The 22,344-nt window shown below is 42.4% G+C and overlaps 1 protein-coding gene across 2 annotated transcripts in view; it reads left to right on the top strand.

Annotated features, from left to right (window-relative positions):
• The window catches only part of GALNT18 (polypeptide N-acetylgalactosaminyltransferase 18), a 386,803-nt gene that overhangs the window by 350,639 nt on the left and 13,820 nt on the right, over positions 1-22,344 (top strand). Inside the window, exon 11 of one of the 2 annotated variants that reach the window (XM_074955060.1) lies at positions 12,051-12,444. The exons of the other annotated variant lie outside the window; for it this stretch is intronic. Coding sequence (XP_074811161.1) covers positions 12,051-12,197 — 147 coding nt within the window. The 3' untranslated portion in view covers positions 12,198-12,444. Of the gene's footprint in view, positions 1-12,050; positions 12,445-22,344 lie in introns of those variants that run through there. 2 annotated transcript variants of the gene reach the window in all.

Genomic DNA, 22,344 nt, shown 5'->3' with positions numbered 1-22,344 from the left:
TCTTTGTCTGTAGGAACTGGTTTGTTAGCCGCATATATGACACTCCAAATAGTTCATTTTCTGGGTTAAAATGAGTCATATTACTTATGCAGACCTTATATCAAACATTCAGGTTGGAAGATGCAGACTAATTAAATCTAACAAAGAAAGGAAAAACAAATCTTGAATAACAGTGTTTTCCAGTGGAGCTATAAAGATGTTTCTAGTAAGTCTAACAAAGAAGTAGAAATATTTTTTTCTACCCATAACAACTGCATCTTGGGAGTATTTTTTGAGAGGTCTTGCCATTTTATAAAGTAATGAGCATGTTCTGTAAGGAAAAGAAAGGACTTGTAACTTGGCTGGATTTTTTTTTAAATGGTGTTAAAACAAGAAGTGCTTGCTTTTTGTCAGACTGGTGAAGACCAATTAGTTACTCACCGGATGTGGAATGGTTGAAATATCTCACTTTTGGAAACTCTAGACTTTTCATTGCCACTGTAGATTCTTTACAGTAGTTTTCTTCATGTGTATTGGTATGTCAGTATTTTGATCATCTTGAAAACGGGCTAGTACTGTGCCTTTTGCTCTTTGCCTACAGCTAGAGCAAAAGATTTACATGAAAGCCGCAATCCTGCATTCTCTGCTTACCCAACCCTGGCCACAGTAAGAGTTTTGGGTGGCAGGAAAAGACCAAGGTGGGAACCCCCATAAATGCACGATCTACTATAAAACCAAACTCTGCCCGAAGCCTAGGAGCATGTGATTCATCACCCCATAGATCAGATCCATAATTTATCTTGTCTGGCATCCTGCCTCTGGCAGTGCAATGGCTGATGTTTCAGGGAGATATGAAGCCCATCAATAAACACCTGTGCATTGTAATCCCATGGGAGGAAATTCCGTTTTTCAACCTTGAGGTGCTCAGCTTATGTCTTGAAGCATGAGATCTGATTACCCATATCATTATCTTAATGTGCACACAGCTACACATTTTATCGGTGCTCATAAAATTAATCCAGCCCTTTTTTAAAATCCAGTCACAGTTATTGACTCAGTGACCTTGCATAACAGTGAATTCGATGGGTTTACTAAATCATGCATAAAGTACAGTAGTTGTTCTAAATTTACAGCCCCTTAACTTCATCAGGTGTGTTTGTTCTACTGTTATAGGACAGGATACAGAGGAGAGACTCGCCAGGTTTCACTATTCCTTCATATTTCTGATGATCTCAGTCAGATCCCCCTGCTTTTAATTTCCAGGCTAATAGATCTTAATTTTTTGTAATCCCTTATCAGTGTATCCAACCAAACTTCTAATCATCTTTGTTGCCCTTCTCTGGACCTCTTAATTCTCTGCTCCTGGTACTATACATCTTTCAATTCTCTGCTTTTTATGACATCTTAGGACCAGCCCTAGCCTGGTTCAGTATTTTATATCCAACCTTACTGCTGAGCTATTTACAGGAGTCAGTTATACATAATTTTAGAATTAAAAAAAATTTTCTTCTGGGTTTTTCACAAAATGCACAAAGCAATCCCAGCCTTTTGGTATGTATTATACTCCTGCTTCTCTACACTAGCAACTAATTTGCCAGTGTGGTTCCTGAGGGTAGAATTTTCTCTCACACAGATTTTTCACACCCAAAAATGTCTCTTCACAAAACAGACTGATTTGACCTGGTAGGAGACCTGGATATGGGGGCACTGTCTTGAAACTCTTGTTCTTTGGCCAGTTATGCTAAATCCCAAGGCATATGCACGGTCTTTTAGCATGCACAGGTGTCCTATTAACAAAAATCATGTAAAATTGCGTACCGTAAATATACCCTGGCTTCTACATTCGACTTCAGAGTATAGGGATTTCAGGTTACATCTGTAAAGCAGTGTGTGGCCAAAATACACACACATCCCATCACTTGATAACAGGATTTCTACATGTACCTCCTGTTCGCTACTACATTTAGGATGATAGGAGGTGAATTTTTAAGCAGAATGTAGGAAGTCGACTACAGTCACAATCCTCTTCAGTAATAAGGAACAAATTGAGAGAAATGTCATCATATATACTGCAGAGCATTCTTATTTTCACTCCTAAAATCTCTGCTGTGTTGTAACATATATGGATGTAATGCTGTCAAAAAATGCAATCCAATTCACCGTACCTAACAGGTTCATTCATATAGCAAAGGCTAAAATATGTCATTCAGAACACCACCTATGGTCAGAAGATAGATGCTAGTCATTACCAAGTGCACAGGGGAGACCTGGATTTGACTCTTGGACACTATCTCTTGCTATTGAGACAACTAGGATGGGGGTAGAGCCTAGCTTTTATAGAGGGTGTACTTAAGAAAATCAGCAGGTAAGTGGCTGCCAGAAAGAAAAGGTTACTTACATTGTAATCTTCAGTTTGAGTATGAATGCCAGGTCTATATTTGGGTTGAAGATCTGCAATGAAAACTCCAGGCTGCTATCAGAAGTGGTGCTGATAACTCACAAACCATTCTTCCCTTTGAATCAATACAGAACAAATTCTAAGGGTGGAGTGTACTGTTGTCGGTATTTTTTATAACTTGTCAAACCGAGTTCCTGTCCACTACTGATCTAATGAAGACAAATGACGTCTTTTGAAAAAGAGGTGTTAGTCTCAATGATCTGGGTGATTTCCAGTTTGGATAATTTCTCCCATCCTAAACTTCCAATGCAGTTACGTGGTTTTTCACCATTCCTGGTAGTAACATGCTCCTTTTTCTGTGAGCTCTTAAAGAGCTTCTGGGTCAGATTTACAAAGGTATGTAGGCACCTAACTGTAAAATCAATAAACTTGAAATAAATGGGAATTAGGTGCCAAATACTTTGGTGAATCTTTACCATTTTTGTTTTCGCCATAGGTAGGGTGTCTTTCAGTGGTGGGTTGAATTGATTCCACTATGGGTTGGGAATATCCTGTATTACTGCTATTAAATAACAGTGCTTTGTAATCCTCTGGGATAAAGTTTGCTACATCAATCCAAGATATTATTGTTAGTTAGTCATACATTTGGTTTTCAGTTTTTGTCTTTTCTCTATATAATTTGATTTCCATTCTAATTAAGTTCTCTGTATGCTATTGCATTTCTCCTGCCAGGTTTAATTATCTTTATTTAAATACTTTAATTAACAGTATTGTGTATTTCCAGATCCTGTAGCTTTAGTATTACACAAATAATGTAAATGGCTGTGTTTAGAACCTAGACTATTCTGCATGCAAATAAAATATCTGGATTAAACAAAACAGTTAATGAGTGTGCACCCAATTTGTTTTTAAAACAGGTTTTGAATGTGCTAATAAAACGATATCATCTGACTTATTGCAATTGTTATAGTACGGATACTGCATCAGTGTAAACATACTGGATGGTGTAATAATGAGAAGTCAGTGAAAATCATATTTCCAAATAGTAATTCAAATTGCAGTGATGGAATGGTGTCTTTTTAAAAATGGGATATAGGAAGAGTATAACAATTGCTGAAATGATATCTACTTTGATTTGGAGAGGAAGTTTCATTTGTACAAGGCCATAGACTATGTGGGCAAATGAAAGACAGGCTGCCTTATCATGAAGGTTGGCTGGCATAGAAGAGTCCCAAATTTAGTTTAGTCCATTTCTAACAGGTACTGTGGGCCAGATTTATCCATTTTGTAGCTCTAATGAAGTCAGTGCCATTATACCAGCGATTCATGTAGATCAGTGTCAGAAAATAGTTAACACTCACATTCAGAAACAGAGCCTGATAAAGAGACCCCATTTACCTGCCTATCTGTAAATACCAAGTTTGTGTAGTTGGTTAGACCCTAAGAACATAAGAATGGCCATACTGGGCCAGACCAGTTGGCCCATGTAGCCCAATATCCTATCTTCCGACAGCGGCCTGTGCCAGAGCTTTCAGAGGGAGTGAGCAGAACAGGGCAATTTATCAAGTGATCGCATCCCTTGTTGCCCAGCTTCTAGCAGTCAGAGGATTGGGGACACCCAGAACATGGGGTTGCATCCCTGACCACCTTGGCTACTAGCCCTTGCTGAACCTATCCTTCATGAACTTATCTAGTTCTTTTTTGAACTAGTTATACTTTTGGCCTTTACAGCATCTCCTGACAACAAGTTCCACAGCTTGACTGTGCATTATGGGACGAAGTACTTCCTTATGGTTGTTTTAAAACTGCTGCCTATTAATTTCATGTGGTGACTCTAGTTTGTGTGTTATGTGAAGGAGTAAATAACACACCATTCATGATTTTATAAACCTCTATCATACACACCCCCCAGTGTCCCTTTTCCAGCCTGAACAGTCCCAATCTTTTTAATCTCTCCTCAGATGGAAGCTGTTCCATACCCCTAGTCATTTTTGTTGCCCTTCTCTGTACTTTCCTAATTCTAATATATCTTTCTTGAGATGGGGTGACAAGAACTGCATGCAGTATTCAAGGTGTGGGAAAACCATGGATTTATATAGTGCATTGATATTTTCTGTCTTCTTATCTTTGTCATGGTTCCTAACATTCGATTAGCCTTTTTGACTGCTGCTGCACATTGAGCAGATGTTTTCAGAGAACTATTTATGATGACTCCAAGATCTCTTTCTTGGGAGGTAACAGATAATTTAGATCCCATCATTTTGTATGTAGAGTTTGGATTATGTTTTCCAATGTGCATTACTTTGCATTTATCAACCTTGAATTTCATCTGCCAATTTGCTGCCCAGTCACCCAGTTCTGTGAGGTTCCTTTGTGGTTTACTTTGGACTTAACTATCCTGAGTAATTTTGTATCATCTGCAATTTTTGCCACCTCACTGTTTACCCCTTTTTCCAGATCATTTATGAATATGTTGAATAGCACTGGTCCCAGTACAGATCCCCTGGGGGAGACCACTATTTACCTCCCTCCCTCCATTCTTCACTGGAGAGGACATGAGTGAGATTCCCATACCTGAGCCATTCTTTTCAGGTGACAAATCTGAGGAACTGTTCCAGATTGAGGTGGCAGTGGAGGAGATTTTGGAACAAATTTATTAATTAAATAGTATTAAGTCACCGGGACCAGATGATATTCACCCTAGAGTTCTGAAAGAACTCAGATATAAAATTGCAGAACTACTAACTGTAGTATGTAATGTGTCGCTTAAATCCATCTCTGTACCAGATGACTGGCAGATAGCTAATATGTGCTGGTTTTTTAAAAAGGCTTCAGAGGTGTTCCTGGCAATTACAGGCTGGTAAAGCCTCACTTCAGTACCAGCAAACTGGTTAAAATTATAATAAAAAACAAAATTATCAGACATGTAGATGAACATGATATGGTGGGGAAGAGTCAACATGGTTTTGGAAAAGGAAATCATGCCTCACCAATCTATTAGAATCCTCTGAGGGATCAACAAACTTGGACAAGGTTGGTCCAGTGGATATAGTGTACTTGGACTTTCAGAAAACCTTTGATAAGGTCCTTCACTGAAGCAAAGTAGGTAGTCATAGGTAAGAGGAAAGGTCCTCTCATGGATCAGTAAAAGACAGGAAACAGAAACAGATAGTTTGAGCCTCTATTATGGTGTTTTTATTTAGTTTTCATGATGCTTGCAGGTATTTCACTTTCTCGTTTTTGTGTAGTTCCCTTTTTTGAAGTTAAATACTACTGTGTTGGGTTTCTTTGGTATTTCCCTCCCGCCCCCCCCCAACACACACACACACACACACACAAGGATGTTAAATTTAATTACATTGTGGGCGCTATTACCAAATGGTTCAGCTATATTCACCTCTTGGACCAGATCCTGTGAACCACTTAGGACTAAATCAAGAATTCTCTCTCTCCTTGTGGATTCCAGGATTAGCTGCTCCAAGAAGCAATCATTAATGGTGTCTAGAAAATTTATCTCTGCATCCCATTGTGAGATGCCATATTCCCAGGCAATATAAGGATAGTTGAAAATCCCCATTATTATTGTGTTTTCTGTGTGTGTGACCTCTCTAGTCTACCTGAGCATTTCACAATCATCCCCACCATCCTGGTCAGTAGTATATTCCTTCTGCTATACTCTTATTATTCAACTATGGAATTTCTATCCATAAGATTCTATGATACTGTTTGATTCATTGAAGATTTTTTGAAATCTTTCACGTATAGTGCCACTCTCATACCATCATCTAGCTAAATACAGAACATGCATATGAAATATTACATGCAGCACTAACGGTAGTGAAATGTATCTGGATTACTAATACCACTAAAATCAGTACTGAGAGATTAAGCACTTTTATGGAGAGTGGCAATTTAATCAAATGCTTTATTGAGGAAATTTGTTGTTCACATGAATTACAAATCATTGTGAAAGTTTGATTCCAAGGACCCTAGACTGTTTCTCAAAGGAATAATTTAAACCCTGTGCTTCATTTGCTGTACTGCCAGTAGAGCTCCTGTTAACTGCTAGACCAAAGAATTGGCAACCCTGGTTAGTTGTTTTAGCCTTAAGAAGGACTTGAACCAAAAACTGGATCCTAATACCTCAGAATTTTGGCAACCTTTGAAATGTGAATGCAAACTTGGCAACTGGACAACTTGTTTGTTAATGAGCCGAACCAAAATTCTAAGTCCAAATTCTCCTCACCTTTGGGTTATTAGAGATCTGGATCTGAATTCAGCTCTGTGTTAGACTAAAGCTCGCTGCCTTGTTTAGCTGCAGTTCGTTGCTGTAATGAGGCAGACAACATCATTAGAGCAACAAGCTGCAGCTGAACAAGGCAGAGAGCTTTTTCCAAAGCAATAGCATTAGAAATGGAGGGTTGTGCTTACTGCACTATCAGAATAAATGGGAGTTTTGCAGTTTAATTCGGTGACAGCAGGATTGAGCTCTAAATGTCTCACTGACTAATCAGCATCAGTGGTAGTAGCCACTTTTGAAGTTGGTAAAGGGTTAGTATTTATATTCCATGAGAATGAACCCATGAATGTGTGGGACATAGGTAAAGTCCATGTAGGAACAGAAGGTCCTGCAGATCTCTGCAACGATAAAAGTCACTTGCTGTAGATGAACATGACCAACAGGAATCAGAATCTGGAATAATCTGTCCCCCTGGGGAAGGGGACCAATAGGGGCAGGGAAAGGGGGCGGGGAAGGGGTGGAGTTGGGGCGGGGCCGGTGGCAGAGGGCACGAACCAGCGTCGGGGGAAGCAGCCTCTGGCTGCTATTATAAATTTGCCGCCCCTGCAAATTTGCTGCCCTAGGCCTAGGCCACGCTGCTGGCGTGTGGGGTTTGCAGAGTACATAAAATGTCTCTCTGGTGTTACAACACAAGCCTCTCACTACAGAAAAGCTAAAAAAGAAACCTATTATGTACAGATGGCATACAGTAAATGTAAACTCTAAAGGAAGACTCTATATTACAGCAGTTGTTCCCAACCTGGGGTACATGTACCCCTGGCGGTTCACAGAGGTCTTCCAGGGGGTACATTAACTCATCTAGGTGTTTGCTTAGTTTTACACCAGGCTACATAAAAAGCACTAGCAAAGTCAGTACAAACTAAAATTTCATACAATAACTTTTTTATGCTGCTCTATGTACTATACCCTGACATATAAGTACAATATTTATATTCCAGTTGATTTAATTTATAATTATATGTTGAAACTAGTGCTGTGACGCTATTGTACTTTTATGTCTGATTTTGTAAGCAAGTCATTTTTAAGTGAGGTGAAACTTGGGGGTACACAAGAGAAATCAGACTCCTGAAGGGGGTACAGTAGTCTGGAAAGGTTGAGAGCCACTGTTCTAACAGGTGCTGCTGGGTGTGCTCAGCTCCTGATGAAGATTGTGATGGGAGGGGAGGATGCGGACAGAACTTGGCAGAAATATATTTATGTGAGATCTAAACCATGTAAAAGGTACCCAAAGGCTACAGCAATGCTTACACGATAACTGCTTTAATAAAGGCATTGATGATAAACAAAAACAGAGTAATACATTCTTTTTAGAAACATTCTCTTTTCCCAATCGCTCTGATGTAAAATTTGACCTCCACTTAAGTGCCATTGGAGAGAAAAAGGCTAGGGAGCTCTGCTTGATAGGTTGCACAGCCCCCTGCAGTTACTAGTAAATATCCCCCTTATGGGTAGTACTGGAGCTTGCTGGCTGAAACATTAAAAAAAAAAAACCACACTGAAGTAGTGGCTAATATGAGAGAATTGAGCTGTTCCAGACAGCACAGATGCTTTTAGCGAGATGAGTTTTTCTACAAAATAGAAACATGAGGGTTCAAGTCTTGTTAGAAACAAAACAGCTCTGCTTCTGAGCCCTAGGGCACGTAGGCAGAGAACAATGGCTTAATCTCAGAGGGGCAGCAACCACACAGGTCTGGCCCTATTGAGCAGGAATATGGAAGAAAATGACTCTGAAGCACAATAGGGGCAAGAGCAGGCTTTGTCTTAACTAAAGTGCCCTAGTGAAATAATCTAATTGATTTTTGTATGTGTCTAAAGGAGTGGGCAGTGTATTGTCTTAATGGTAGTGACAATGCACATACCATATGGTGCAAGGCCTGGAATAGACTGAGCTGTATAATTAATAAAAACAGATGAACTAAATAACTCCTGTGAGGACATGCTGAAAATCAATGAGAGAAGGAAGCCAAACCCAGGTCCTAGTAGCAAATGTATTTCCAAGTCATATCACTAATGAATGACTTTTGCAAGCTGTCATCTCCATTACTGTTTGGAACACTAAAGCCAAATGCAAGCAAAGGTGTCATTTTATTATATCCATAGGATGTTTACAACGACAACAAAAAGGCTATGAAACAGTCATGGCTCCACAAAAGGTTGCATTACAGTCTCCAGCTGAAGGAGGGCAAATTGTCACCTAAATTCAATGTACATTTCAGCCTGCAACTGCTCCTCCAATCTCGCCAGTTCAGAGGCAAAAACTCCAGCACCCAAGCTAATAGTTCCTTAGTTTCACCTGTGAAACAAGATGCTATGTTGCTCGAGGCTGGGGAGAGTTACTGCAGAGGAAGATGACAGACTTGCTGTCCAAATACCTAGAATTGGAATAAAGATAATTTGAGGGCAAGAAGTAGTTGAAAAGGGAATAGAAATAGTTGGGGAATCAATAAATCTAGCCTTCACTGTATGAATAAAAACATACTGAAAATGGTGGGGTTGAGGCCTGATGCTCCAGTAAGGTGGAGAGCATCTTTTGAGTGGGGGGGCAGGCACTAACTTCTCTCCAATGGCACTAACTTCTGATTTTCATCTGTAATCCACACACTGGTGATGTGGCATTAAAGCACAGCTGTCCCTGTGAAATCTGTCCTTTTAGAAACTGTTCATGTGGGTTTTCTATGCACAAACCTGAGTTCCATACTCATTTAACATACATAATGGACACCCTGTAATACAGTGGCTCTCAACCTTTCCAGATTACTGTACCCCTTTGAGGATTCTGATTTGTCTTGCATATCTCCACATTTCACCTCACTTAAAAATTAATTGCTTACAAAAATCAGACATAAAAATACAACAGTGTCACAGCACACTATTACTGGAAAATTGCTTACTTTCTCATTTTTACCATATAATTATAAAAAATCAATTGGGATATAGATATTGTACTTATATCTCAGTGTGTAGTATGTAGACCAATAAGTCGTTGTCTGTATGAACTTTTAGTTGGTACTGACTTCGCTAGTGCTTTTTATGTAGCCTGTTGTAAAACTAGACAACTAGCTAGATTATTTGATGTACCCCCAGAAAACCTCTGCATACCCGTGGTTGGGAAACATGTACCCCTGGTTGGGAACCACTGCATTAGGAGGCACTCAGGCCCGGATTCTCAAAGGTATTTAGGCAGCCAACTCCCATGGAAAATCTGAGCTTCGGTGCCCTGCAGGATTGGGCCCCTCAGGACTAAGTCATTCCATACATCCTTTTTATTTGTATTGTAACGTCTGCTCCTTATCTTAGACGCTGAAGATAGTGAGCTTCCCCGTGTCAGAATAGGCCCACTTTTTTAATGTGAAAATGGCCATCTAATTGAAGCCCTTCGTGAAGGGCCTGATCCAAACCCCATTACATTCAATACAAAGACTCTTGTCGATTTCATTCAGCTTTGGATTGGGGCCAAAGTGACAATTGGGGTGGGAGAGAGGCGCAAATGGCACAAAATTAAACATGGACCAGTTGCATGTGCCATTTCTTACAACAACCATGACAACTTTCAAACAGTTGTAGTGCTAAGGGAGCTCTGATCTCTCAGGGGACAGCCACCTGGAACTTCCATTATTCCTATTAATGGAAATCTCCCTTGCGCAGCAGTGGAAGCATATTAAGGCTGAATGCCAAGCACAGCAATCGGTGAAAATTGAATCTAACTTCCCATCTAAGCCTTTCAGAAAGGATTTGTGGGAGCTCCTGATTTGAATTTAGTAGATTATACTAAAAATGGTCTCCCTTATTCAAGCCTAACCATATTTAAACCTCAGAGCTGTCAAACCTAATTATGTACCAAGAAAAGGGTTTTAACTGATGTTCATTTCTCAGAAAAAAAAAAGTGCTTATTATGTATGACTGGAGTGAGCAGCGGTTATACGGACACATCCCGGCACCTGCCTGAATGGTGTAGAGTCATGTTCCAAATGGCATATGTTATTGCTGAAGAGCCCTTCCTGGGTAACACATCTCAGCATTTCTATCACATTTAAGTTAAAATCCTGGAGGTTATTATGGCGGACATCTGTGATACTGCAACTTTATAATGTGAAGCCCAACGCAGGCTTTCAGCAAAATTAATGAGAGAAAACTAAATGTGAGGTTTTAAAAAAAAAAAATCTCACTAGATTTTTGTCCTCTATTGTAAACAAATAACTGACATGTCTAGGAGCAGTTTCTGTACCTTAGCTACATTAATCTGGGGCTGATGGCTTACACTCCAATCTTTGATTTTAAGACACCACCACTGGTAGCTCGTGGGCGTGCATGAGAGAAACTTTTTCTCCAGGTCACTGTGCTAATTACCTTGTAAACCTTGGAAGAATGGCATGGATACATAGCAATTATCATTGTTAAACCAAGGAGAAGAACAAATTGCACCCTGAATTGAAGGAAAACTAGTAATTTGTCATCTATCGACAATTAATCCCCTGGTAACTCTAACCCTAGCGATTTAGGGTCTGATCCTGCTCCCAGTGAAGTCAAAGAGAGCAGAATTAGGCCTTTAATTTGGCATATACAGGCTGCAAACTGAATACAGAATTGACACTGCATGTAAACTACGTGTGATTAATTATGACATCACTAGATAGCCTAGCCGTCATTTATAAACAACATTCTCGAGCTTGAGATCTGGCAAAGACAGGACGTGCTGGGTCAGACCATTGGCTCTGTTAGAGCAGCTACATGCTGCTCCAGGAGCACAAGAGAGCGATGAAGCCTGAACGGGGCGGGGCTGAGTAGTACAGATCCATCTTGCTGGCTCTCCAGCATCCAGCTTATGGGGAATGGCCAGAATGCAGCTGTACTCCCTCCCCAGCTACTGGAACAGCTTGGGGCTGCTCTAAGGGCTTGTCTACGCTGGCACTTTACAGCGTTGCAACTTTCTTGCTCAGGGGAGTGAAGACACACCCCTGAGCGCTGCAAGTTTCAGCGCTGTAAAGCACCAGTGTAGAAAGTGCCCCAGCACTGGGAGCCGCGCCCCTCATGGAGGTGGGTTTTTTATAGCACTGGGAGAGCTCTCTCCCCGTGCTATGCCGCGACTACGCAGCCACGTTAAAGCGCTTTAACGTTGCTAGTGAAGACGTGCGCTGAAATGCTTCAAGGGCTGAACTAGCCCCTGGCTCGCCCCAGGATTAAGGATCCGTAAAGGTGGTTTAAAGCCACCTTCTCTCCCCAATCTAAGACTACAGTGCACCTCAGTCTGGCCTCTTCACAGTAAATAATCATTCAAAGATGGACTCTTGGTTGCTAGTCTAACATGAAATATCACACATTAAAGACTTGGCATTAATCAAAACTGGTTTTATTTATTTATTTATTTTTAAACAGGGAGGTCCAATCCAGAACAGAAAATCCAAGCGTTGCCTGGAGTTACAGGAAAACAGTGACAACGAATTTGGATTTCAGCTGGTCCTTCAGAAATGCACTGGCCAACGCTGGTCTATAACAAATGTCCTGAAAAGCTTGTCATCATAACTGATTCTAAGAAACTCTTAACACAGTCCTTTTGCTACTGTGTAGCAAATGTTGCAATGTTGCCTGCTGTACTGTATCTTTTCTTTCCCCCCTTTGATTCTTTTTTGCGAGTGTGTGGAAATCGGGTTTGTGGGCTGAAAATACAGACTTTTTTCATAATGACATTTTCATGGCGTTTCTAGAGATGCTGAATGACGGGTGATGGTAGGCTATCCTAAAATATTTTGCAAATGTAAATAGGGAACAAATGGAGAATATTTATAACTCTGACAATAAAATTTTATTGATTTAAAAAAAAACAATTCCACTGCCTCTGTCTCTTTTGGGGATCAGTTTGAAAACAAGTCAGTCTGAAGGTTTTCATTGGTTAGGGCCTCATCCTGGCAAGAGGCTGAGCACTCTCAACTCCAAGGATGAAATCCTGGCCCCACTGAAGTCAATGGGTGCTTTGCCAATGGGGCTGGGATTTCACCCCTAATGACTTCTTGAGAGTGAAGGATTCTCAGTGTCACACTGAATCAGATCCTGCCAAAGTCACAGGTGGACCATCCAGTGGTTCTGAAGCAAGTGAAGCTGGGTTACACCCATTCTATAGTAATCGGTAACATTTGCTTCCCTGCATTCTTATGAAATCAACTTTATAAAAACGAAAAGCAGTGTTGCATCAAAGTGTTCATTTTAATTTAAAAGACAGATGATACTTTTCCACTGCAACAGGGTGGCAGGTAAGGAGACATGTTGTTCTCTATTCAAAATGTACATCACTACTAAGGTGACACCAGTGTCATAAACATTAATGATTATGCCTTAGGGTTTCTCTGGGTAAATGAAGTAATGGCTGGAGACTTATGGAATTACTATAAACTGGACTGCGAGTCAAACAGTACATTTAAAGCTAAGCTGCTGCTTGTGACATCTGTAATTTTCTTGCTCCTTCAGGGAGGCTCTGTTTTTTCTTAGGAAGGATGGTGGGGCAAAGCACTAGAAGAAAGACTTAAAGTGCTGCAAGAGAAGGCAGAGTCACAACAGGGATCAATTCGTGTTCCCGTCTTGTTAACATGGTTCAAAATAATGCAGAGATAATGTTGCCTCCTCATCTGAGAGCACCTGCAAATTGGTGCAATTCTACAGTGCAAAAGGAGTTGGGAAGGCTGGAGAGGGAGGATGGAATTTTCAAAGCATTCAGCATTGACCTAACTCCGCTTCCCGTGGGAGTTTCCCCGTCAGATTCAATGGGAGCAGATGCAGGCCTGCACTGACCACTCTTGAAAACCCTGTGAAATGCCACTGGTTGGAAGCTCCCTGCAGGAGTTACACAGGGAAGGGTTGGGGAAGGAAGGATGCACCAGGGGAGCGGAAGGGACAGTGCTGGAGGGTCAGCAACCTGGATCCTTTGTTCCGTCCCAGACATAGGCAGTGTCTATGGACCATGGACTCCTCTGCAGCACTCAGACTACAGTAGCAGCTGCACTCTAGCCAATGGGACTGTTTTTCCTCTCCCACTTCTCCCTCCCCTAAGACAAGTTATTCAGACCACGTGGGGGTGATGATTTTGGGTAATGGCAAAGTAGCAGCGGCAGTGGGAAATGAGAACTCTCTTAATATAGAGTTTGCCTTTTTACACTGTTTTCCCCTTAGAGTGTAGTTTGGTTTTACTTCCGACCTCGCCTTACCCCTCCTTGACATGTGGGCAGAGTAGACCAGCGTTTAGACATGGGACCAGATGCCAGGACACTCTTCGTAATGCTGTCAATGACTCTGTGAATTTGGAAAGTCATGGAAGCAAAATTTGGCCACCGTTGTCAATGGCAAGACTCTAGCAGCCAGGATTTCCATTTATGCTGCTGCTGCTGTTTTTGCAGGTTACCTGTGTGGAGCGCTGAAGAGAATCTCTAGCACCACTACTGCCCCCTGCAGCCTCTGCTGTGCCGGAGGTACCCACATTGCCCCCACGCTGGTTTCTTTAGAGACACGGCAGAAGTAAGACTATAGCAACATACTAACCGGGACAACCACTGGGCAGCTCCTTCCCCTGTGGGGCACGCTAATACTCTTCTCAATGGCTACTAAAGCACAGTCCTGAGTATATCTCCCTAGTCCAATGTGAGGCATCTTTCTGTGGCCAGCAGCTTCCTCTGCAGCACTGAGATGTTGTCCAATATAGCCACAAAATAATATCACAGCCAGTCACTTGGAAGCAGCCACTACAGTTCAGTGTAACACCAATACTTTCAGGATAACCTTTTTTTAAAATGCGCATCGTTTTCTTTTTTAAAAAATCTGCTTCTTTCACTGATTCTTTTGTCTCAGCCCAGATGTTAATTTTTTTTCCAGTTGATGGAAAGGGGGTGTGAGGAAGTACCTGCAACCCCTTTTCTGTTACCAGCATGAAAAATATACACTTTTGCAGCATTAAGACATGTTTCTCACCAACAACAGGAAAACTGCTGAATTCAAAAATGGCAAATAGCCTTTGGGCCTGGGTGGAGAGAGAAACAACAAAAATCAAATAATAAGGAATTGGAAGAATATCGCTAACTGACACACAGCGTAATACACCCAAAAATGGCAAGTATCAGGGGGTAGCCGTGTTACTCTGTAGCCACAAAAACAGGGAGGAGTCCGGTGGCACCTTAAAGACTAACAGATTTATTTGGGCATAAGCTTTCGTGGGTAAAAAACCCACTTCTTCAGATGCATGGAGTGAAAATTACAGATGCAGGCGTTATTACACATGAAGAGAAGGGAGTGACCTTACCAAAAATGCCAGTTGCTCTCTACCTCCCCAATAACTGCTGCCCTTATCAATTGCTTTTGGATAAACGTACTGCTCTCTCGCTAACCTGTCCTTCCAGAAAATGTCTCCCCCCCCCCAGAAAGTGTGAATTTGCCTTTTTCTTACTGCATTCACCTAAGTGAGGTGTGAAGTGCCCTTCCGCCTGTAGCAATTGGGCATTCACATCCGTGTTGTGTGGAGGAGGCAGAGGAAGGGGTTATTTGTTGGCATTAGTTGGGAACTCACTGAGTGATTACTGATCTTTTTGTTTGCTTTTGGTTTTCTATAGAGGTGAATTATCTCTCCTTTATTATTCTATTTGCTCCCTTTTTATTATAGTGTTTGCTACTTTAAGTGGCAACCAGAACCTCTCCTGGCGACTATAATGTGCCAAACTGCCTCCTACAGACTGACTTCACATTCAGGGCCACACTATTCTAGTATCATTCTTCTTAATAGCTGTTTAATAAGTCTCAGCAGTTTAATTATGTGAGCGTATCCCTCTGCTATACATAGTTACCATACAGTGGTGGCTAGGCATGCTGCAGAATCTTTCTTCTAAGTACAGGGACGGGTGAAAGTACCGCTGATACCTATGATAACAATTGGTGAAGGTTGACTCTACCCCCTATATTCTGTGGGCCAAGTTCTGAGGTCCTTAGTCTTTATTGGGTCAAAACTTCCATTTAAGTCAGTGGATATTTGCCTGAGTAAAGCCTGACACAAGACATAAGAAAGTATCTGCACTTGAATGAAACTTCTTTTCCCTTTACATGGCTGCAAGCTTATTTGGCTTAATATTATCCTGTGGGCATGAATCAAGCAAAATTCCTTGTGGAATAGCTACAAGTTTCACACAATTAAGGACAACTGCAGAAGGGTTTAGCCCCTCGTCACTGAATTCCTAACACCATATTTTAATGCAAAATGCTGCATCCTTAAAGCAAAAGCTGTGGAAGTCAGTGTGTTTAGAAACATTTGCCTGTTCAAGCAAATCTCCTCCTGCAAATGGACCTCCTGCAACACACATTTGACTAAATGCCCTGGCTTCAGCTGGCAACCTTCTCCCCCAACTTCCTTTGTCCCCAAATCCTAAATTATACCTGCTGTTGAGGATAGATTCAGCCCAATAGGGTGAAAATAAGCCCTAACGTGGTACGTGTATTTGCTAGGAGGTTAGGGGAATATGGATAATGATTTCCTGTTAAACAGGAGAATGGGGAAGCCTGCAACATCCGCTACATAGAGCTATGATTCGGGAGAAGACATCCTTATTTTCCAAGGTGCTTAAGTTATTATCACTCCTTGTCAACAGAAAGCAGCTTGAACTCCACACTGTATGGCACTGGTACAAGCTGAGTAAACATCACACCTGTGTATCAAAGTGTGTCTGGAAGAGAGAGGCCCTGAATTGAGTCAGGGGCTCACTGCAGGTATGTCAGCATTTTCTGAACTTGCCCCAGGGGGGAAGATGTAGGTTTCTGAAAGAATACATCATCATCAACAGCAGCTCACCTGTCTCTTGTTGGTCATGTACAAATTAATGAAACCTCCTGGAGGCCAGACAGATGTTGAGGAAACTGTTCATGTTCAGTGGGAGAATGATGCTTAACTGGAACACAGTCATATAACACAAAATAAGCATCTCCAGCCTGGCAGAAATGCTAAGTATGCCATACGGTACAGTCCATTCACTGGGGATGCAACTGTAAAGGGCAAAACAGATTTTGCTTTTCTCTTACACTCACAGATGTAATTGTCCCTCACAATAGCTACTTTGTGGGAGTTTTATGAACACTCGTATGGTGTGAAGGGCGAGAGATGGTGAGAACTTGGCAAAAGTTGAAAGGAGAGAGAAGAACGACAACCTGTTTTATTTCATACCAGTTTAAATGGCTCGCCACACAGTATGGGCAATTTCTTTACCTGGACCAGTCCACAAGAGACCTTAGTCTGAATCCTAACCACACTGCCACCACTATGTTCAGGGATCAGAGAAAACACTTAGCAGAGCCAAGTGTTTCCTCTCCCCTAAGCAGTAAACAAGCCAAATTCGGTTGTGCAGCCCCTACTCCCCTGAAATTAATTCTGCTCTCATCTGCATGGCTGCAGCGTCCATTGATTCCCAGAGGGCTTGTATCTGTGGGACTGAGAGCAGAATTTGGCCCAACAGCTCTAAAATTGAACAGATACCAGGCTAACCTCATCCATCCAGGGCAAGAGCCCGGTAGTTAATGGGGTTATACCAAGATCAAATTTAGATCTTGCAACATTTCTTTTTTTAAAATCATAAATCTAGGCTTGAAACTGCACTTTTTAATGTACTGTTTTAAGCTTTATTTTCAAAAAGCCTACACGCAACCCACAGGGTACGTTTTACTTTTTGTCAAACACTTACATATTTTAATATAATGGCTTATAGGAAAGGAGCAACAGCATTATAAGTCTTTACTTGTATTATGGTAGCACCCAAAACCCCATCCAGATTGGGGCCCCCACTGTGCTAGGTGCTCGCCACACCTAGGCAGACACAGTCCCTGTCCTGCGGAACTTACAACAAGATGGTATGGAGGTGACTTATAACCACACCTTTATACACGACACAGTACCTGTGCCTACTCCTGATACTAACAAATTATTTTTCCTCCAAGCTAAGTTCTACAAATAGGCTTGGATTCAGTAAAACACTTAAGCCTGTACTTCGCTTTCGTGGTTTGGGGCACAATGAGGTTTTAGTCCATGACTAGAGCTCCTACGCACTACAGTAATACAAATAAATACTAATGACCAAAATAAAACCCCAACCCCCCGTCCCCCACATCAAAAGGCAAATAGATAATGGGGCTACTCATGTACTTTAAGTTAAGCACATTCCTAAGTACTCTGCTGAATCAGGCCCTTTAGGCCATCAGAACAACAACAGGTTTTCTTCCATGAGCCTATTTTCTTGGGAGAGACACAGAACAGGATTAGGATAACTACAGTGTATAGACATCCTCTGCTAGACACAGGCATTAACTCTAAATCACAGACATCTCTTTATGATACTTTTAGTTTTTAATTACACAGAGGGCTGGTGATGGGTAAAGCATTTCCTTCCGCATAGCTACTAAACAATACATGTATTTAAGACATATGGAAGAAAAATTACACCCATTGCAGTGTTACAGAACATCGCCGAGTGGTCTGCCTCAGTAAACTCAGGCATCCCTAAAATTGCCTTTATCAAGATGAATAGAAACAATAAAAAAAAAAGAGAGACTACATTTATGGGAGAACAACTGACACACCACAAAGTATCTGTGAACCAGTTAAAATTCATCCATCCTTTGCTTACCTGCCAAGTCATGAATTTACAGAAATCAAAATTAGAAAAAGCCAGTGAGATCAGCTTGTTCCTCTCCTTGCCAGTGCAGAATTGCTCCCCATAGCATTTTGAGTGCTTTGTCTAGTCTAGTGTCAAATAACACAAGTGATGGTGCTTCCACCAATCCACTGGGAAGTTCATTTCATAAAACACATCTGACTCTTAGGAAATTTAACCAAAATTATCTTTTGCTGAGGTGGTTGTTGTTTGTTTGTGTTTTAACCATTGCTCCCAGTCATAAGTTGTCAAAACAATTCCTGCTCTTCCTTTGTGCTTATTCCTCTTCAGGAACTTGTAGACAGCTAATGTTAGCCCCCAACCTGCTTTGCCTCAATTAGCATTCCACCATATTATACATATTAGTCCATCACTTACAGTTCATTTTCAAGGCTAAATCATTTTTGTGAGAGACAGACAGAGAGAGCGTAAAAAAGCTGAGCAAATGGCCCATTGAGGGGTGGAGGAGCCGCTGAGCCTAGGTTACATCACTTCCGCCTCTCTTGCCACTCCTGATATCTCTGCACAAAGTTTGGTGCTGGGGATGTGGCTACAAGAGATTAGTCATTTGTTATTACATCATCATTCCCCTTCAGACATACAGGGAAATGGGCCTGGGGATTAATGCTGACTATGTCAGCATTTTGAGGGAAACCTCTTCACATCCTTTAGGCAAAGGCTGAATGGTGCTGGCCACTGTTGGAGATCCTGTGGTAGTGTAGCTGGAGTTGGTCTGCATTCAGTTAGCATGGAGTATCCTATCCTCTGTGCAAATGCCTAGCGCTCCAAAGATGCGCAAGAAATGCAGAATTTCATCACAAATATGGCACCATTCGTGGGCTTAGAGGGCCAGCTCCCTGCTTGTGTGTGTGCACACATGTACCCTGAGGGGATCACTCCCAGGACAAAACTCTACAATTTGACCTGAACTAGCCCTTCCATGGATTTTTCTCCACCAAAGGGATATCTGGTCCTCAATCCTTACTTTGGCAAATTCCCGCTGACTCCCACTGTTTCTTCTGAGTTCCCTCCTATTTGTCATCATCTTCCTGGGACTGAGTTGCTCAGAATGCACCCCCCTACCTCAGGAGTGGGCAAACTATGGCCCGGGGGCCACATCCAGCCCTTCAGATGTGTTAATTTGGCCCTCAAGCTCCTGCCGTGGAGAGAGGTCCGGGGCTTGCCCAATTCCATGTGTGCCATGGCTCCGTGTGGCTCCCGGAAGCAGGAGCGTGTCCCTCCTCCAGCTCCTATGTGTAGGGGCAGCCAGGGGGGCTCTGCATGCTGCCCCCGACACAAGCGCTTCCCCTGCAGCTCCCAGTGGCCAGAAACCATGGCCATTGGGAGCTGCGGGGGTGGTGCCTGCAGATGAGCAGCGTGTAGAGCCGCTTGGCTCCACGTAGGAGCCAGAGCGGGGACATGCCACTGCATACGGGAGCTGCTTGAGGTAAGCACTGCCCAGAACCTGCACCCCGACCCCCTCCAGCGCCCCAACCCCCTGCCCCACTGCTGATCCCCCCCCATCCTCTGAACCCCTAGATCTCACCCTCCTGCACCCCAGAGCCCGCACCCCCCCAGCCAGAGACCTCACCCCCCACCCACACCCCAAACCCCTACCCTATCCCTGAGCCCCCTCCCGCACACTGAACTCCTCATTTCTGGCCTCACCCCGGAGCCCGCACCCTCACTGCCCTCGCCCCGCACCCCACCCCCCAATTTTGTGAGCATTCATGGCCCGCCATATAATTTCCATACCCAGATGTGGCCCTTGGGCCAAAATGTTTGCCCACCCCTGCCCTACCTAATACTGGTATTAGCGTTGCCATCCATTGTTAAGGGAGAAGCAAAGAATTCTGAAATCATATTTTGGCAAGTCAACAGTCCACTAATTCATCTTTAAGCCATCATTAACCCTTTGACATGAGGGTTCTGGATTTCCAGCGCCAATTTTATACCTCCTGTGCCTGGGCAGAAAAGGGGTTCTCATTCAACACATCACCTTTTATCTGAACTTCTTCAGCTAAACTGGCACAATGATCAAGAGCAACATGTTTCAAGCTATAATAAACCCAATAGATGTCACATGTCATTTTGGACTGGCTCGAATCAACTACTCCAGAGATATACAGCAAATGAAATGTCAGGATCTCAGAAGGTGTTTTGTAAGAGAATGTGCTAGGACTATATATAACACAAACAGAAGCTTTGTTTACTGACTGTTAAGGTTGCATCAGGATACACCTCATCCAGCCAATACCTTAAACACATGGAAATACAAAGTTAAAAAGGGAAAGACTTAATTCCTTTTCACCTTTATAATGCTGTCAATAATGCACGCCACTGGATGCCAAAAAGCAATACAGATCTGACTAAAATTCGCACTCTAATGCAAAGCCTTAATGGTGATGTCAGCAAGGAAAAGGCAGAATAACATCCCAAATGCGTGCCACATGTGACCATCAGATAGGGTCAAAAAAGACTTGGGTAAGTTCACGGAGGATAGGCCATTAGCCAACATGGTCAGGGATGCAACCCCATGCTCTGGGTGTCCCTAAACTGCTGCTTGCTAGAAGCTCAGCCTGGATGATAGGGGCTGGATCACTCCAATTGCCCTGTTCTGTTCTCTCCCTCTGAAACACCTGACACTGGCTACTTTTGGAGACCAGATACTGGGCTAGATGGACCACTGGTCTGACTCAGTGTGGCCGTTCTTTTGTGCTTATGTAGAAATCAACTGTAGCAAAGGAGGCTGGCACTAAGATTCTGCATTACAATGTTTTTTCTCAGGATTTGCTCAATGGTGTCTCATGCGTTGGTTCCCCCCCCACACACCCTTTTGTCACTAAGATACATAAAAGTGTGTGGAACGATACTTGGAAGGGTGTCTCACAGCCATTTGGAAATGGCAAAGGAATGTATTTACTGACAAATTTCAGAGTAGCAGCCGTGTTAGTCTGTATTCACAAAAAGAAAAGGCGGACTTGTGGCACCTTAGAGACTAACAAATTTATTTGAGCATAAGCTTTCGTGAGCTACAGCTCACTTCATCGGATGCATCACGAAAGCTTATGCTCAAATAAATTTGTTAGTCTCTAAGGTGCCACGAGTTCTCCTGTTCTTTTTATTGACAAATTAATTTTACATTGTGAGCTATGAGTGACAGCACTTTTTTCTGCATTCAGACTCATTATACATGATCTCACACAGAATTTACTATGATAAAGCTTCTGAAGAGCTCTTTTCATGCCATAAGAATACAGTTTTTCCATTGTAATTTGTGTTTTTATTTCCACTGAATAATCTTCAGTTGAAGTGAGCATGATAGGACAGAACTTCCTAATTTAAGACGAAAAGTCACACGCATACAGTGAAAGGTGCCAAATTACCAGCCCAGCACACAGAGGCCAGCTCCTCATCCAGCTTGAGCGGAGAAGGCTGGTCATGATGTTAAGGTACCATCCCCAGCCCTGGGTTCCATTCCCAGCCCTGCTTCACCGTGAGCAAGGTCACAATCGGTCAGTGCCCCAGTTCCCCATCAGCAGAATGAGGCTAATACTTGATTAGCCTATTTAGCTTGCAAGCTATGCTGGACAAGTACTGCTTCTCACTATGGGTATGTACAGCACACAGCATAACAGGACCCAAACTTGGTTGGGGCCGCTAAGCACCACTGCAATACAAATAATCATTGTCTAGGCATACAAATCCGCGGAGTTTTTACATTAGTATCACCAAGATCAAAATCTGGTCCCGATTCCAATCCTCAGAACAGGCACAGTACCAACGCTGGCAATGGAGGCTTTCCCCTCGGAGCTGGAGTGTGCAATGAAGACAGACACATGTTGGACCTACCTACCTACAAAGGTGACAAACCTAAATTGTCATTGTAGAGAGATGTTTATGAAAAATTGTGATTTGGAGATGCTTCCTCATAAAGGACTGTGTTGTGAGTGTGGAATTCAGAGATGTGCCCTGGAGGCAGGGGTTGGGAAGACCACATGACTGTG

Source organism: Natator depressus, chromosome 6, assembly GCF_965152275.1.
Source record: "Natator depressus isolate rNatDep1 chromosome 6, rNatDep2.hap1, whole genome shotgun sequence".
Lineage (NCBI taxonomy): Eukaryota > Metazoa > Chordata > Testudines > Cheloniidae > Natator > Natator depressus.
Note: the sequence above shows the minus strand (reverse complement) of the source record. Positions and strands in the feature narration are given on the sequence as shown.